This window comes from Brassica napus, chromosome C2 (genome assembly GCF_020379485.1).
Source record: "Brassica napus cultivar Da-Ae chromosome C2, Da-Ae, whole genome shotgun sequence".
In the NCBI taxonomy this organism is placed as follows: Eukaryota; Viridiplantae; Streptophyta; class Magnoliopsida; order Brassicales; family Brassicaceae; genus Brassica; species Brassica napus.
Window position 1 is genome coordinate 4381504 of NC_063445.1, and position 15046 is coordinate 4396549.

The 15046-nt window shown below is 32.3% G+C and overlaps 3 protein-coding genes across 4 annotated transcripts; 2 read left to right on the plus strand and 1 right to left on the minus strand.

The window, feature by feature from the left end:
* Positions 1–1143: 1143 nt before the first annotated feature.
* Positions 1144–3182, plus strand: LOC106425756 (indole-3-acetic acid-induced protein ARG7). Of its 2 annotated transcripts, none has more exons than XR_002657226.2 (3): positions 1144–1718; positions 2051–2687; positions 2838–3182. XR_002657226.2 is itself a non-coding variant. In XM_013866468.3 (3 exons), exons 2-3 carry the CDS (start codon positions 2140–2142, stop codon positions 2867–2869), a joined length of 498 nt encoding a protein of 165 aa, XP_013721922.1. In that variant the 5' UTR covers positions 1175–1718; positions 2051–2139; the 3' UTR covers positions 2870–3182. The 2 variants fall into 2 exon arrangements, 1 of the variants encoding a protein (XP_013721922.1); XM_013866468.3 differs by having other exon boundaries at positions 1175–1718; positions 2051–2605.
* Positions 2936–8202, minus strand: LOC125581314 (auxin-responsive protein SAUR76-like). The gene has a single exon (XM_048746513.1). The coding sequence runs from the start codon at positions 5313–5315 to the stop codon at positions 4929–4931; it is 387 nt and encodes a 128-aa protein (XP_048602470.1). The 5' UTR covers positions 5316–8202; the 3' UTR covers positions 2936–4928.
* A 588-nt stretch (positions 8203–8790) lies between these two features.
* LOC125581315 (phosphoinositide phosphatase SAC4-like) lies at positions 8791–11673 on the plus strand. Its single transcript, XM_048746514.1, has 7 exons — positions 8791–9090; positions 9229–9350; positions 9460–9570; positions 9721–9909; positions 10140–10316; positions 10562–10676; positions 11135–11673. Exons 1-7 carry the CDS (start codon positions 8806–8808, stop codon positions 11240–11242), a joined length of 1107 nt encoding a protein of 368 aa, XP_048602471.1. The 5' UTR covers positions 8791–8805; the 3' UTR covers positions 11243–11673.
* Positions 11674–15046: the final 3373 nt, after the last annotated feature.

A 15046-nucleotide genomic window follows, 5' to 3' on the forward strand; every position in this document is an offset into this window, starting at 1 on the left:
CGAAAGTTGTGTTAACAGAGTCGTGTTGACAGAGCTGCTTATGCTTAATTACAACAATGGGCAGGACCGTGTCTTAAGAATGGAAGATATAAATCAAAACTTATCAAAGATGTGATTATATTCTTCCGAGTAACCACAAATAGCAAAGCATATATATACATGTAGCTTATTTTATTTATATAATCTTGATATTTAAGAAATTAATTTGAATAATCGACATATGTTTGTCTTAAATTTAGTATATTATTAATCATTTTTCTTTTCTTTTTATGAGATCTATAATAACAATAATTTATTTAACAATTTTTTAATAGTTAAATATAATAGAAAACATTCTATTTAAAAATTAGAGGAATATTTAATAAATTTAATTTTTAATCATACAAAATTAAATTGACAAAATGTAATAAAAGATAATATAGTTTAAGTTTTTTGGTACAAAATTGAATAACCCAAAAACTGACAATATATAAACTGAACCAAACCAAATAAATATGATTTTAATATTGTATCTAATTTTTTTTAAATCAAAACATCAAAAAACCGAACCGAGACCAGACAAAAATTGAATAAACCAAAAATCGACAGTATATAAACTCAACCAAACCAAAACATATATGATTTTAATATAGTATCTAATTTTTATAAACCAAAATATTGAAAAACTGAGCCGAAACCAACCAAAATCAAGACTGAACAATCCTATTTTGAATATATGATTTTTATGTATGTCTCACCCCACGCAAAGCGTGGGTCTCATTCTAGTATTCTTATGAAACGACATCATCTTTAGCTTGCCATTAGACTATATTCGGCCTATCACACAAACCAACACTATAATCCAGAGGCTTATATATAAAAGTTTAAGGTAAATTCTGATAGATTTAAAATGTCTAATTCAATAAATTAGTTAATAACTAGAAACCATGTTCTTGTCTAGTATTACGTTACAAAATATTTAGCTCATGTATGTTACTCGTTTTATTTTGGGGTTAAGCTAATCATATTGCTACAACTAGATCTATAATATGAGAAATATATGTGTATATATATATATATATATATGATCACCTTAGGCAAGTGTATCACATGATTGTCTAAAAAAGAAGTTTCAAATGTATCACATAGTTCATACTTCTAATAGCGCACGGAATGGACGAGATAAGCTGGTAATGAATTAATAAGAGTAACGGGTTACGTTTTACATAAACTATCTTTCGGCGTGGAGAACTCTATAGAGAGAACGTGAGAAAACAGAAGAACCTGTAAAGGCCGAAAGTGACGGGAAAGCCAACAAAAAATCTTGTGTGTGAGAGAATCAATGAAATGAAAAAAACCTATAAAATCCAAAATAGGCCATTCTCCATTTTCTGATCTCCCAAAATTCGCTTCTCTATTCGTTCTGCCCCACCAAACATTTTAGATTCTATTAAAATTTTCTTTTAGATTTTAGATTTTAGATTTTTGTTTTTGTTTTTACTTTTAGTTCTTCAAAACATCCTTTCCTTATATTTTTTCAAAAAAAAACATCCTTTCCTTATCGTCGTTTGAGCTTCCTAGTCTTGGAAAAGAAAAAAACCTAAAAGAAGAACGAGGCGACAAAAAAGAAAAGAAAAGAAGAAACAAATCTTTGGGAGCTCCTTCCGCCTTTTCTTTTGTGCATGGTGTGCCTCATCGGTTCTATAGCTAAGAGTGATTCAATTCGTTTTCCTCTCCAGGTAATTCATTTATATAATCTACTTTTATACATATGTAAAATATTATGAGATGGGTTTTGATTTATCATCTGAATTATTTATATTTTTCTGAGAATTTTGGATTTATTAGATCCTGATCTAATCTAGAATGATTCAAATTTGATTTTGGGGGTCATAGCTAGACAAGGTTAACTGAGTATTGTTTCCCCTTTACAAGTTTCGTTCTCTAGTTTTGTGAGTGTTGATTAGATTGTGAAACATGTTTTTACTTTAATTCTATACAAATTTAAAATAATAAAATGTTAGTAATAATTTTTTATTTATAATCAATTGTTTGTGATATTGTTATGCAGCTACAAGTGAAGAAGATCTTATGAGACATTTGATTTCTCATTGAAGAAAACTTGCCGGTCTTGTACTATCATATTATTAGGCAGGGCAGATGGATGAAAACAATGCAGCAAAGTTAACCGGAATCCGGCAGATCGTTAGACTAAAGGAGATTTTGCAGAAATGGCAAACCGTAACGATAGGTTCCAAGTCAGATGTTCCTCCACTGGAAGATGGAAAGCAAGCGGCAGCACTAATTTCACCAGCGATCAACAAGAGGCTATTAGCTGTCAAGAATTGTGACTCGGATGATGAGAACAGTCAAAGCCCTAAGACTCCGGCTGATGTTCCGAGAGGGTATTTAGCGGTTTACATTGGACCGGAGCTAAGGAGGTTTATCATACCAACAAGCTATCTCAGCCACTCTTTGTTCAAGGTGTTGCTCCAGAAAGCAGAGGAAGAGTTTGGGTTTGATCAGAGCGGTGCGCTCACCATCCCTTGCGAGGTCGAGACTTTCAAGTACTTACTTAAATGCATGGAGAACAATCTTAAAGATCATCACCCTGACGACAGCTCCTGTAAGTAGACATATAACACATGCATGTCATGCTGAAGTAGGGCTGAGTTAAACCATAAAGAATCAGGGTTTGCACTTACTAGGTATTAAATGGGCTGGGTCGTGGGCTATTTCAACTTCTCTCATAATCTTATATACCCATTAATACTCTCCATAATCTTTCCAGATATGTCTGATGAGATATCAATCAGGAGATCTGTTGCCAACACTAATGGTTGTCTTAACTTTTGCAGCTGGGGATGTAGTAGAAGCGAAGGAGGAGTAAATACAAATCAAGTGATAAAACTCTTTAAAACTTTTTTAAAATTACGATTATTGTTATCCTTTGTTATTGTTTATCACATGTTGATGGAAATTGTTAGGGTGATTACTTTGGGGGTGTAATTGTAAAATCAGGTTTTTTTATTGTCCTGGTTTTCATTTTCTTCTCCATTTTTTTTTTCAAGGGGGATTTAAGTTATGTTAGATATGAAGGGATTCGGTGGTCAGAGTGATGCGAGATAAAACAAAAATATAACCTCTATTGTACGAAAAATGTGTACATTTATGTTCTCTGTTTTTCTTTGCTAAGACGTTTATGTTCTCTGTTGTTATTATCTCGTGTAGCAAAAAAGTAAAAAAACCAACATCCCAAAATAATGGACAAAACATAAACGGCTCCATGCTAAGATGCGCTGCATCAGTATCGTTTTGTGTGTGTCGACCAAGTTGGCTAATGAGTAATGAATACTGCACGATCAGTTGGATCACCCATACACCCTGTTGTGATGCTCAGGGCTAAAATAGTGTTGCCACGCGATGATGTTTTTATGAGCTTGGGCGTGTAAGGACTAGAGACAAATCATTTTTTTGGTGCAAATATTAAAGACTAGAGACAAATCAGGCGTATGATACTTTTGGGTTTTATACTTTTTAAAATTGGGGAATGTCATAAAAATGATTAGTGGGGATGAAAATGTTTAATTAGTGTTACAACATGTAAGATATCTAAGAGAAACAAAGAATATATACAGCTTTTCATTCCTCATGAAAGACGATTTTACCAAACAAAATTAATATTTTCTTACAAAACCTATGAAAACATTTGAACCCAGATACGGTGCAGCTGTTGTGAGTTTCTGAGTTTTGTTTTTGTGAGTAGTTCTAATTCCCTCTTTCATCTATTTTTAATAGTTAATTAGTTAAAAATATTCATTTTATCATTCATTTAACTGGAAGTGATCTTGCGTATATATTTTTTCATTCATCTAAATTATATTTTGGGGGAGGGGAGGCGCTGATCAGCCTATATTGAGTTTAAAATATTCAAAAACTACTTATTTATATTTCGGAGATTTTAAGATAGATAACGCAGTTTTAATATTTACACCAAAACTACTTATTTATATACTACAATTCATTATATAATTGTATAATATTTGTTCTTTTGTAAATATTGTGATAAAGATTAATAACAATTTTGTTAAACGTATAAAATCTTACTGGCTAATCTCTCAAAGTCTGGTCAGCTCATTTGACAGACCAGCATATGTATCCAATCTATTAATTGATTTGTATTGACATTGTACATTCTTATATATTAAAAAATCTAAGACAATCTTTTCATATTACATGAAATATTTATTGATTATTGTATCATTTGAAAGATTTTCAACTAAAAATTTTGCTCGCCCCAACTGACATTCTAACAACTAATTTTTACTATTTCTTTTAAAATGATTTTTCAGTCTCATTCTAATGCACATATTCAGCCTGAAAATATCTATATCTTTTCTTAAGATGTATTGAATGTACCAATAGCCTATTCGGATGGTCTGCCCTTTTAGGCTTAATTCCCTTCGGCCAAACATTAAGTTCTTCTCAATCTTCCTTGTATTTGAAATCCCTTAAAGATGGCTAAAACCTTAGTAATCCATGCAAAGGGATATATATGGATCCATCTTGACTAATTATGAGCGTTTAATAGCTAAATCGAGCAAATCGCGTCAATCAAATGTAATTTCCGTTGATCAGACCATTATATCTAGATCTTCTTCGCGCCTGCAGAGTCCGGCAACTGATTTGAACGACTATTAATTGATCTACATTGACATTGCAACTTTTTTTAATAAAACAACATTTTTATATTACAAATTGCACGACAATTTTTACACATTGAAATATATATATTTATTTATTTATTTATTTATTTTTGTATCATTTAAAAGAAGAAGAAAGATCTTAACAAAAGGCTGTGTGTAAAGTATACTAATTAAGTATAGAATATACAAACATATATAAATCATTAGTAGTATAATTTTCACCTAAATTAATCATACGAGAAGTTAACAGGCATAGAACTCGACGAGTTCGTGGACCGACTCTGGGCGTGACTCGTCGGCGTCGGCGTTATCAAGCATCCAAAGGAGATGCTCAAACAAGACAACCTCGCACGACACGGCGATCGAACCGTCCTCGCTGCCGCATCCACCATCCATAGCCGCTAGCTGCTGGAAGAGCGGATGGCTCACGACATCAGAGCTCACCTGGTACGGACGCCGTGTTCTGCCGACGTAGACGGTGTGAAGGTCTTCTAAGGGAAATGCACTCACGGAGGAGGAGCGACCGTGATAGGCTGGAGTACTCGGTGGTTGGTTCGGCTTGGTGTTGAACGAGTTGAGCTTCTTCAAAACTGATTTCAGCTTCATCAGTTTGTTGCCTCCTTTCATCATTTTCAACTTGGTTTTGTAATGTGAAGCCGGAGATGTACGTCGGAGTCAGTTTCCGGTGAGTGGGGGAGAGAAGGAGAGAGATGTTTATGTCAAAAATAGAAGGGAGAACTAGGGTTCTTATATTAAGCCGACAGGGGTAGATTCGTAATTTTTACAACCGAATTGAAAAGCAAACGTTAATTATGATATTTATGTTTCATAGAGTCGGAGGCAATTTATTCGAGAAAATATGATTATCAATTAGAAAGATAAAGCGAGTGTCACATATGCTAAAAGTTTTTTTGGTCTTTATATCAAAAACATGCATATTATATACTCACATCACTCCAATGTTATGTCACATACGCTAAAAGTTATTTGGTCTTTATATAAAAGAAACACGCATTTTATATACTCACATCACTCCAAAAGTTTTTGTTATCACAGTCAACCATATACATCATTGCTCCATAATGATTTACAAATTTGCTAACGTTTTAAACTACATTGTGGTAAGGACGTTCGAGTGTTGTAGACTAGTATAATTTTGCATGACTTTCTGTATATGTGTTTAATTTTCATTATATTCTTTTTTTTTCCACTTGCTTTCATCGTATTATTATTTGATTTCCTTATTTCTTTTTAATTTCCATGAAATTACACTATTTCTATTTGATGATCACAAATTGATATTTGTTTTCTTGATGTAGGGAGTTCCCATCTTTTCTTATGTAAAGTTGATTTTCTTTTATTCAAAAAAAAATTGTTGATTTTCTACGAATTAACTGTTTTTTGACAAATTACAAAAGTCACAAAAAAACATAAATCGCTTAACACCGCTCCTAACCTCTAAAAATCAAAAGTTGATTCCAGTTAGCAGTCACTACAAAAAAAAGGTTAGTTTACATCATTTATTTTATATATTTGTATCATTTATAAATGATGTAAAAAAGTTTTGCATCATTTAAATAAATGACTCTGAAAGTGGTGATGCAAATAATTGACATCACTTTAGTAATAATTGATGTAAAAATACTGAATATTTGCATTAATTAAATAAGTGATGTGAGTATATATCATTTATGAAAAAGTGACGTTAACTTTTGCATCAATTTTGCTAAATGATGTTATTATTAGTATCATTTACGATAACTGATTTATTATATTATTATCACTTCTATATAAGTGACGTTAAATTGATATCAATTTCACAAATGATTCTAATATTTGTGTCATTTTAAAAAAAAATGATGATAAATTTTTATATTTACATAAATAAAGTTGACGTAAAAAACAATTCTCATAATTTAATATTTATTTGATTTTTTTAAATAAGAAAAATATAAAAAAAAATAAATAAAAAAATTACTTATTTATTATTTAAACTTAAATTGTATCCTTCTCTGAACATCAAAAAGAGAACCAAACAAAGAATTTAAGCAGAGAGAACTATATGAACATAACGTTTTACATTAGCTTCATTAGTTAGTAGATAAAAAACATTCTAGGAGGGGATGTGGGAATGCTTCTACTCTCCAAAGATCTTTCTTCCTTGTTGGAGGAGGACCAGCATTAACTCTCAAGGGTTTAGCATCCATTTCCTACAGTTTCACAACATAATGATTAACTAAAGCAACCAGAAAAATATCTAAAATCGACAACATAAGTTTTGAATTGAAGGTTTTTCATTCAGCTAAAAGGAAGTTTCTTAATTATTTCCAAGAGGCCTATATGCACATTGTTACTAGAATATAGCAAAAATATATAAACACATTAATTATCCACCAACATATACGCACAAAAAACAGATTCGCAAATTAAAAGAAACGGCTACGACGGCAGTGGAAGGGGACGGGGATGAAGGATTATGGTGGCGGTTGTTACGGTGGAAGGTGACTGTAGCGAAGATTGTCATCATTAATCCTATTGAAATCCCAAGAGAGAAGAAGAGAGTACCAGAACTAATCGAAAGAAAGAAGAAAGAGCAAATTAAAAGAAGATATTAAATTGTTGCAAGGAAGAAATGAGGTTAGTGGGATAGTGCAAAATATATAATTTCTTGGAGATATTTTGGATTTTCAGCAGGAAACAAATCATTTCGTGATCACAATCTTAACTGCTAGTTAATAGTTAGTGGGGGAAAATATTATGGTTTAAATTTATATATTTTTAGATAACGAACTAGGAAGTAGTTTTTTTTATTTCCTGAAACTATATTAACTAGGAAGTTGTTAATCGTGATTATATCTATATATTATGTAACTGGAAATAAATCAAAGTGCAATACAAATGATCAGTGGTTCAAGTGCGTTTCAAGTTCCTTCACGCTCATCAGTTTACATGTTCAAATTATGATCCGGGATAGATTAATCAGCGGACATCGGTTCTTTGAAAAAAAAATAGGATAAAACTAGAAACACAAAACAGCATATTGAGCACAAAACAGATACTAAGAAAAAGGTAGCTCTAGTATTCAAAAGACCTAACGTTAGAGACATTTCGACAAGTAAAGAAAAGCAGTAAAAGTTGCAGAAAAAAAAACAGTTACCTTCGTTTTATAATTAAGATTAATCCATCTAATTATTTTAGTGGTATTAACATTTTTGATTTGCATCATTTTCTATTAATGAAAATTTTGTATTATTTAAATAAATGATATTAGTCAAACAAATAAATACATCATTTGTTTAATTGATATAACTTTATATAGTAATATCAGTTTCGTTAAAGTGATACAAATTAGAACAAATTATATCGATTTATTGAACTGATGCTAAATTAGTTAATATTAACATCAATTTATTATAAGTAATGCTAAATTATTTATTTCTGTTTCATTTATAAATAAATGATTCAAAATAGTATCATTTAATTTTGTGACACAAATTAAGTGATACAATTCATCATTTTTTTTGTAGTGAGTTGTGGATAATTACGGGGGAATAAATAATTTTTTTTTAAGAAACTATATAATACAAAACTATAATATTAATTATTTTGAAAATTTAAATAATAGAAATGCTAATATATATTATATTTTAATTTATACTATAAAACCTTAAAATAAAAAATGCTATAATTTTAGAAATTAATATATATACACATGTATAAATAAATCCACAAATATTTGTTTTTAAAATTAAAAGAATATTATTTTATAAATATATACTTTATTATTTATAATAATATGATTTTATAAATATATACTATGTTATTTATAATAATATGATTTTTATTATTTTTATAATTATATAAAATGTTAATATTGTTAATTTATTTAAATGTTGTTGTATTTGATAGTTAACCGGTTATAAATATCTCACAAACACATCAATTTCTAACTGTTGTACCAATTATACAAGTAGCTTGATAACTTACGATCGCAATCACATGCATCCGTAAACTCCTGCAACCGTGCGTTTACAGGCCAGATTTGCAAAACTAACTTTTGCTCTAGCCTCTGGTTTCAACCGTTTGAGCGAATTAATTTTTTTTCTTTTCGGCAATAGTCATGGTGAATATATGTCTTCCAGAGGGGGGCGATTATGATAACAAGCCTGGCAGGCTCCAGAGGGGGGTGCTGAGGACCAATTGCATAGATTGTCTTGACCGTACAAATGTTGCACAGTATGCATATGGTTGGGCTGCTCTAGGTCAACAGCTTCATGCATTGGGAATTAGAGATGCTACAACAATAGAACTTGATGATCCCTTGTCAAGTTCATTAATGGCTTTATATGAGAGAATGGGAGACACACTAGCTTATCAATATGGTGGATCTGCAGCCCACAATAAGGTAAACATTTTTTTCTCCTTGTCCAAGTCCTGACAGAGCCTCAGATTCATTTGTTCATTTATACTGACTAAGTTACCATTATGCTCGCTATTGTTTGGATACACTTTCTCGATGCTTATAATTTCTGGTGTGCTATAGGTTTTCAGTGAGAGGAGAGGCCAGTGGAGAGCAGCAACCCAGTCACAAGAGTTCTTGAGGACTCTGCAACGCTACTATAATAACACATATATGGATGCGGATAAACAAGATGCCATTAATATGTAAACTACTCTCTGTCACCCTCTCTCTCTCTCTCATATAAACATGTTACGCCATGATATCTCAAAGTCTTACAGAAATTCTTGGGCCTTTGTGACTTCCTATATTCAGATTTCTAGGTACTTTCCAGCCTGAACAAGGTAAGCAGGCGGTTTGGGAGTTGCGGTCAGATTCCCACTCAAATGGACAAAATGTAGAAATAAGCATGGGGGAAGATGAAAGGTAGGTTTCTGTGACTACAGCCATGTAGGTATATGTATATAGAACCTGAATCTGCTCTGTTATTTAGTAGATGAATATTCCATCGAACAAAATATTTTTGACTGTGTTACACTACATCTCTGATCACAGCTCTTTATACTATGTTTCCAGGTTTCTTGTGAAGAGGTGCTTATCAGACGGGAATATTCTCCATGAAAGTCGCACACCGATGTCTGCGATGAGTAGCAAGCATGAAAGCATATCACGTAAAGGCTTCGAATCGTCGTCACACCAGGTGACTCATATAATTTCAGAGTCATCACCAGACATGCCAGCTGCTGGTTATGTAGCATTATCGAGGTCTGTTTAATTCTTTTACATTTTCTTCTTAATTCTGATTATAGCTAAATAAAATATGTACTGCTGTTTCCTTTAGCTTGACTTGAGTGACTATGTATGCATTATAATTTTGATGGGTGCAGCATTATTGTACATGTCTTTCTGCATGTAGTCAAAGAATTTGTGTGCGCTAGTACATAGTGACACTTGTCTCTCGTTGGTCTGAATCTTCAGCTGTAACATCTTTGCAGGTGTACTCCGTCAATGCCTAGCACATATTTTTTTGGAGATGCGCGAAAGGTTCAACATAATGGTAGTAACTCCAATTACTTGTCCGAACAGGAAGACATGTCTACTGTCTCAAATTTTGTTGATGTCGAATGGCTTTCTTCATCAGAAAATTTATGCGAGAACGATCAGTTGAACAGGTATGTGTACTGTGCATTAAAGAGATCAATGTATGATTATAAGCAATCGATGGAGAAATCAGATCTCGTTATATAGAAGCTTAAATTTTTCTATATCTATAGCATCGTATTGGCCATATTCGTAAAAATCCATGTCAGTAATTTTACATATCCAAGGGGTTTTTTTATCATTGATGACTATATTATATTGCCTATTACTTATGAATGATCAACAGTTTTTTGAAATCACATTGCTGTTTTGGTAGGCCGTCATTGCTTTCAAGCTATTCAACAGCAGAAATGTCGTCATCAGAGAATATCATCAGTGAAGCAAAACAGCCAGCGCCAGCTATGAGCGAGAGTGGATCAAGCAGCAGAAAGGTCAGTATCTTCCCATTTCTACTCTACATATCTTCTAGCGAGTTTTGTACATTGAGAGTTGGTGTTTCTTGATTCTGAGTTCTAGCTCTAATATGATATCTTCTCTGAAACTTGGATGAACCATTGGCTAAAATTGGAATAGAAGTTAAAAGTCTTGAACGAGCTCGAAGTGGAAGTAGCTGCTAATAGGATTTTAACAAGCAGATGATATCAAAAAAAAAAAAAAAAACTGAACCTGTCACAAGTAGATAGTTATGCCGACTATCTTATGTTTTACAAAGTTTATATTCCTCTGTTTTAAACTTAAAATAGCATGAAATGGTTAGAGTCGTAGCCAATCTGTTAGTTAATGATAATAAATTGTCTAGTGAAGTTCTCCCAGCAGGGTGATTCATACGGTAGTGTATTGTATCATACATCCCACATACTCACTTGAAACTTCACATTTCCTTTGGCAGGGAAAGGAACCTATGGAAGCGGAACCGTCTGCACACACAAAGACTTGCGATGATTTTACAGATAGCTTTAAACAATGGGTAGCATACGGAGAAGCACTCTGCCATTGAAGCTCTCTCAACTTTCCATTTCCAACAAGAACTTACTTTACCTTTACCTTTTACTTCACCAACTTATGGTCTTGTCACTTGTGGACATTTGGGTATTACGGTGCAAGCATGGAGAATGGACTATTAGAGAGGGATTCACAGTGCCACGTTTTGAAACTTCAGTGATGACCAACAGTCAAAAAAGGTAACACTACAAAGAGGAGGGCAAATAATAAAATAGCTGAGAAGTTTGAGTTTGCAGTCTAGCAGAAGAATAGGGTAACATTTATCTTTGTGGCGAGAAATTTATGATAGTCTGAGACTTTTGTTAGAGAGTCCTTCATTGTTTTGGACTTTTTGGTTTGAAGTTTGCTGTAAATATATGTTTGGTATTAAATCCTTCTTGTAACTTCTTATCTTTTCCATTTGTAAAAAAAAGTGCATTATCCCAAGCATCATTTCAACTACTAGTCTACAAATGTTTAATTAAGCTCGTGTCAATTGCAACAGAATCAGTGACAATACGTCAAATATCGAATAAAAGAGCAGTTATTAATCTTTGCAAGTGGATAGGGAAGCATAGGTCAACAGAGACCAACTTGATTCTGCACGTCCTTCCTGTTTGGTATATTTGACGATGGTCGATGTCTCACATGTGTAGGACATTAATTTTGAAACTATTATTCATGATTTTGCATAAATACAGCTCGAAAAAAACAGTTTCTTATGATTTTTTTTAGACTACTGCTGTTTATCCAATGTCAAAGTATAAAAACTTTGCTAGAAAAGTTAAGAAAAAGGAGAAGCACAACATAAGTATTTTTATGATTCTGGTGGTTACATTTACAAGAAATCAGTTGCTAAATCTATTTTTTTTTTTGTTTAGTATTTTAGTTGTAGTAATAATTTTGTAATTTGCATGTATTTATATGTTGGAGGGCTTATTTTAAATTATGTCCCAGGGTCTATCAAATGTTTGTAATCAGAAGAAGGATTTACATGCCGATGTTACATAATATATGTTTGAAAACAACATTATCCAATCATCTAAGTTGGTAGAGACTGGAGGATATTATTTCTTACGATGATTACCAATTCGAAGCTTCTCTCTTTTTTATAACCCTGGTGTCAGAATTATTTCTTAATTAGTCCATAATTCATATCATATACATAATTACATGTATCTCCGCCGTGTGATTGAAACATATATTGGATTTGCAAAAAATGGTATTAAGAGATCCTTATTTAGGAATAATAATTCGGAAGAAATAGGGTTAATAATACAGGGTGAACTTTTGGGTTTCAGACTATATTCTTAATGATATATTATTTTGAATACAGGGTCCTCGCTCACCAACATAAACTTAAGGGGGGATAGAATCGGTTTATCAAGCATTTACTGTACTCTAGGTTTTGTTTTAGACGGTTCCTCAAACACATGTGTGTGCATCCCCCTTTGATTAAGGCAATCAAGAACCAAAGCTAAGTAAAAAACAATTTATAAAATATGTACTTTTAAAAGTTCAATATGTAACTACATAGTTTTGATAGTGAATATAGAAAGGTTCGCAATCTTAGTTCTTTTTTTATCAAATCAATCTTAGTTTTATATAAGTTTGATATGACAATTATATCTTTAATGAAGTTTGGGATCAAATTTGATATATTTAACTAAAAAGAGTAGATTGAAGACATTCGAAAAATAAAACAGTCAAAATTATTAAATTTATCAGAGTAAAAATTATTAAGACTAAACTTTTGATATGACTTCAGGTTATAAAAACAAGAAGAAAATTCAGGCTGAATATCGCGAACTAAATGTGCGGTCAAACAATTCTAATTCTCTCTCTCGTGTGGCGATTTCCGGCCATTTAAGTCCGGTCTGGGACTTTCCTTTTTTGGTTTATTCCTTTTTCTTTCCGGTTGGGAGAATCTAATTACCGGCCAGTTGCTACGGTGTTTATTTAGGGTACTTATTGCCCCTTTCCTATTTTTAAAATTCTCATAGCTCCAATTAATTCCTAGTTTCCTTTCTCCTTTGGAAGTTTCCATACTCTTTTCAGCGTGATTGCCAATCTTTCCTTTTCATCATGATTTCACAAAAAATCGTATCAGAATTTTGCCTTATTACTGGTAATTTCACGATTATCACGCTTGATTTGCTTCCCAAAGTCCTAACCTTGCTTCCAAGCTCCGCCGCAGTCCTTGATTGCTCTGCCGCCGTAATGGCTGATTTCTTACAAAAAGCTATTGGCTGATATCTTACATTTTGCTGTCTTCAATCGACATAGCACCAATAGCTTTTTGTAAGAAATCAGCCATTACGGCGGCAGAGCAATCAAGGACTGCGGCGGAGCTTGGAAGCAAGGTTAGGACTTTGGGAAGCAAATCAAGCGTGATAATCGTGAAATTACCAGTAATAAGGCAAAATTCTGATACGATTTTTTGTGAAATCATGATGAAAAGGAAAGATTGGCAATCACGCTGAAAAGAGTATGGAAACTTCCAAAGGAGAAAGGAAACTAGGAATTAATTGGAGCTATGAGAATTTTAAAAATAGGAAAGGGGCAATAAGTACCCTAAATAAACACCGTAGCAACTGGCCGGTAATTAGATTCTCCCAACCGGAAAGAAAAAGGAATAAACCAAAAAAGGAAAGTCCCAGACCGGACTTAAATGGCCGGAAATCGCCACACGAGAGAGAGAATTAGAATTGTTTGACCGCACATTTAGTTCGCGATATTCAGCCTGAATTTTCTTCTTGTTTTTATAACCTGAAGTCATATCAAAAGTTTAGTCTTAATAATTTTTACTCTGATAAATTTAATAATTTTGACTGTTTTATTTTTCGAATGTCTTCAATCTACTCTTTTTAGTTAAATATATCAAATTTGATCCCAAACTTCATTAAAGATATAATTGTCATATCAAACTTATATAAAACTAAGATTGATTTGATAAAAAAAGAACTAAGATTGCGAACCTTTCTATATTCACTATCAAAACTATGTAGTTACATATTGAACTTTTAAAAGTACATATTTTATAAATTGTTTTTTACTTAGCTTTGGTTCTTGATTGCCTTAATCAAAGGGGGATGCACACACATGTGTTTGAGGAACCGTCTAAAACAAAACCTAGAGTACAGTAAATGCTTGATAAACCGATTCTATCCCCCCTTAAGTTTATGTTGGTGAGCGAGGACCCTGTATTCAAAATAATATATCATTAAGAATATAGTCTGAAACCCAAAAGTTCACCCTGTATTATTAACCCTATTTCTTCCGAATTATTATTCCTAAATAAGGATCTCTTAATACCATTTTTTGCAAATCCAATATATGTTTCAATCACACGGCGGAGATACATGTAATTATGTATATGATATGAATTATGGACTAATTAAGAAATAATTCTGACACCAGGGTTATAAAAAAGAGAGAAGCTTCGAATTGGTAATCATCGTAAGAAATAATATCCTCCAGTCTCTACCAACTTAGATGATTGGATAATGTTGTTTTCAAACATATATTATGTAACATCGGCATGTAAATCCTTCTTCTGATTACAAACATTTGATAGACCCTGGGACATAATTTAAAATAAGCCCTCCAACATATAAATACATGCAAATTACAAAATTATTACTACAACTAAAATACTAAACAAAAAAAAAAATAGATTTAGCAACTGATTTCTTGTAAATGTAACCACCAGAATCATAAAAATACTTATGTTGTGCTTCTCCTTTTTCTTAACTTTTCTAGCAAAGTTTTTATACTTTGACATTGGATAAACAGCAGTAGTCTAAAAAAAATCATAAGA